At 44.8% G+C, this 2,174-nt stretch overlaps 1 protein-coding gene across 4 annotated transcripts in view; it reads right to left on the bottom strand.

Moving 5' to 3' along the window:
- The window catches only part of SRRT (serrate, RNA effector molecule), a 14,599-nt gene extending 12,543 nt beyond the window's left edge, over window positions 1-2,056 (bottom strand). For all 4 annotated transcript variants that reach the window (XM_012810835.2, XM_012810833.2, XM_012810836.2 and 1 more), the window contains exons 1-2: window positions 1,827-2,056; window positions 1,439-1,578 (exon numbers count right to left, since the gene is read on the bottom strand). In XM_012810835.2, coding sequence (XP_012666289.1) covers window positions 1,439-1,560 — 122 coding nt within the window. In that variant the 5' untranslated portion in view covers window positions 1,561-1,578; window positions 1,827-2,056. The remainder of the gene's footprint in view (window positions 1-1,438; window positions 1,579-1,826) is intronic.
- Between the last annotated feature and the right edge of the window lie 118 nt (window positions 2,057-2,174).

Below are 2,174 nucleotides of genomic sequence, written 5' to 3' on the forward strand. Positions count from 1 at the left end.
AAAAAAAAAAGTACCAAAATTGTATCAGTGTTCAATTCATTTTGCTGTATTCAACTCTATTGTTCTATCTTGCTCTTTGAATGGATCTCAATATCTCATACTGAATATCAAAATATATTCATCAGCATCACTACCTATGTCATCAGAAAAGTCTTTAGTACTGAGAAGCTCTCAAACTCACATTGGTAGGTAAAAGTTTTCCAAAATTTTTGTCTTTACTGGAAAGTTCTACTTCATTGGCAACACATACTGACAGCTTTCCTTGAAGTAGCAAGTTCTCTTAATTCATTTGCAAGAAAACATCTGCCAAACACCCAAGTATGAACAACCACTTTCACACTTATTCAAGTAAAAATGACACCCTATGGAAAAAGCCAGTTATTTCAGCTCAAACTCAGACACAGAGTCTCTTGTTTAAAGTACCACTGACTTCTATATGCAGTAGACGTGCTTTATGCATACTTGTTTCATCACATGTACTGAAAAGATAAGAGTCTAACTTAATAAAATTAAAATTCTGTACTACTTCATGAAGGACAATAAGTGAAACAGGTTTTTTTCCCTCAACTCTTTGGTGTCACAGTCTGGATCTATGCTAAGGCACCAGCAGTTTTATCCATCACTGTTATAACACCATCAATGCAAATATCAACACCATGAAAAAGATGACACCTAAGCATAACCATAAAAAAATAAATTCAGCCTTGCAGATCTCCTAGGGTCTGTGGACATTTTGAGAACTAAACTGGGAAAATATACATTCTTTTCGGCACACAACACATCCACAACTCTTAAGCTGTTCACATCATCCGTGTCTGGGAAATTCCCACTCATCTCTCCAAGTTTAGCCTAGTATCACTTTCCTGGAGCTCTGACACACCATCTCCTCTACCCTAAGAACCTGTCCCTCAACATTTACCATCTTTAGGATGATCTCTTAAAAACACTCATTTACAGATCACCCAAGGCCATTCTGATCCCCTTGCCAAGCCCACACCTTAAGATTCTAAAGCCAGTAACTATATCTCATAATTAACCCAATTAGCACTGCCCAAAGAACTCAGAGGCAAAATGATGACAAGAAATTCAATCATATGTCAAGTCAGATCCACTCTATATTGCTACTTTCTTCCTGAAGCAATCTTTTGGAAGTACAATTTACTAATAAAATGCCTACTTTTAGTGCATATATAAATAGTGCTTTTTGCATACTTAAAACTCTCTCTTAGCTCTATTGCTGTGATCTTCAGGGCATTTCAAAAATCAGGCCATAGGTAGTACTTGGGCCAACAGCAAATAGGTTGAATGACAGGAAGCAGTCAAATAAGCGATTTCATACGGTTCACCCTAATAAAATTACAAGGGAAAAGCAATGAGGGTGAGAAAGAATGGAAAGGAAAAGGAGTAAGATTAAGTTTAAAAACAAAAAATGTCTCACCGGTCATTCCAATCGTCCCCTCGACGTCGTTCATCTCTCTCGCGGGAACGGTCATAGTCACTGCGCTCTCTTCTAAACTTGTCCCTGCGCCTTCGATCATACTCGTCATCACTGTCACCCATGGCGCGGTTTGAAAAGGCCTGGGGTCCAGGAAGAGGTGGTCAAGATGCTGAACAAGGACCAGCGAAGTAAAGGACTTTCCCCTCAGGAGCAGCACGTCTGCCTCTCCCCCCACCCGCACGACCGCTGCATCCGCCATCCCCCGCCGAAGGATGGCTCCGATACTTCTACTCGCAGCAAAGGCCTCCAAGCCCACCCCGGTCGCCCCCCGGGCTCCCTTCCCTCAGGCCTGCACCAACAAGGCCCCCAAGCTCCTCCCCTACCCCACCTGGGAGCAGTGGCAGCCGTTGGATTCGCTCTCGGGTGGACTTGTTTTGAGGTGCCCTGAGTGTTGGGCGAGACCAGGTCGACAAAACGCTAAGAAGGAGTTGTGGGGCGATCAGCAAGGGGGCCGAAGAGAGGCCAAAAAAAGTAGGATAACCGGGGACTAGCGATCGCGCGCCCCGGTCGCGCTGCGCCTGCGTCGCCCGCGGAACTGGGCCTTCGAAGCACCAATCTCCCCCCTAGCAGACGGAACTGGAACTTAAGTCTCGAGCGAACGGCTAGGAGAACAGGGAGTGATGGGAAAGGGCGGGGACACAGAAGTCTCGCGCGCTTTCTGGGACAAGACTGGGCG

This window comes from Otolemur garnettii, unplaced genomic scaffold, assembly GCF_000181295.1.
Source record: "Otolemur garnettii isolate 467f Iridium unplaced genomic scaffold, OtoGar3 scaffold00142, whole genome shotgun sequence".
NCBI classification, from domain to species: domain Eukaryota; kingdom Metazoa; phylum Chordata; class Mammalia; order Primates; family Galagidae; genus Otolemur; species Otolemur garnettii.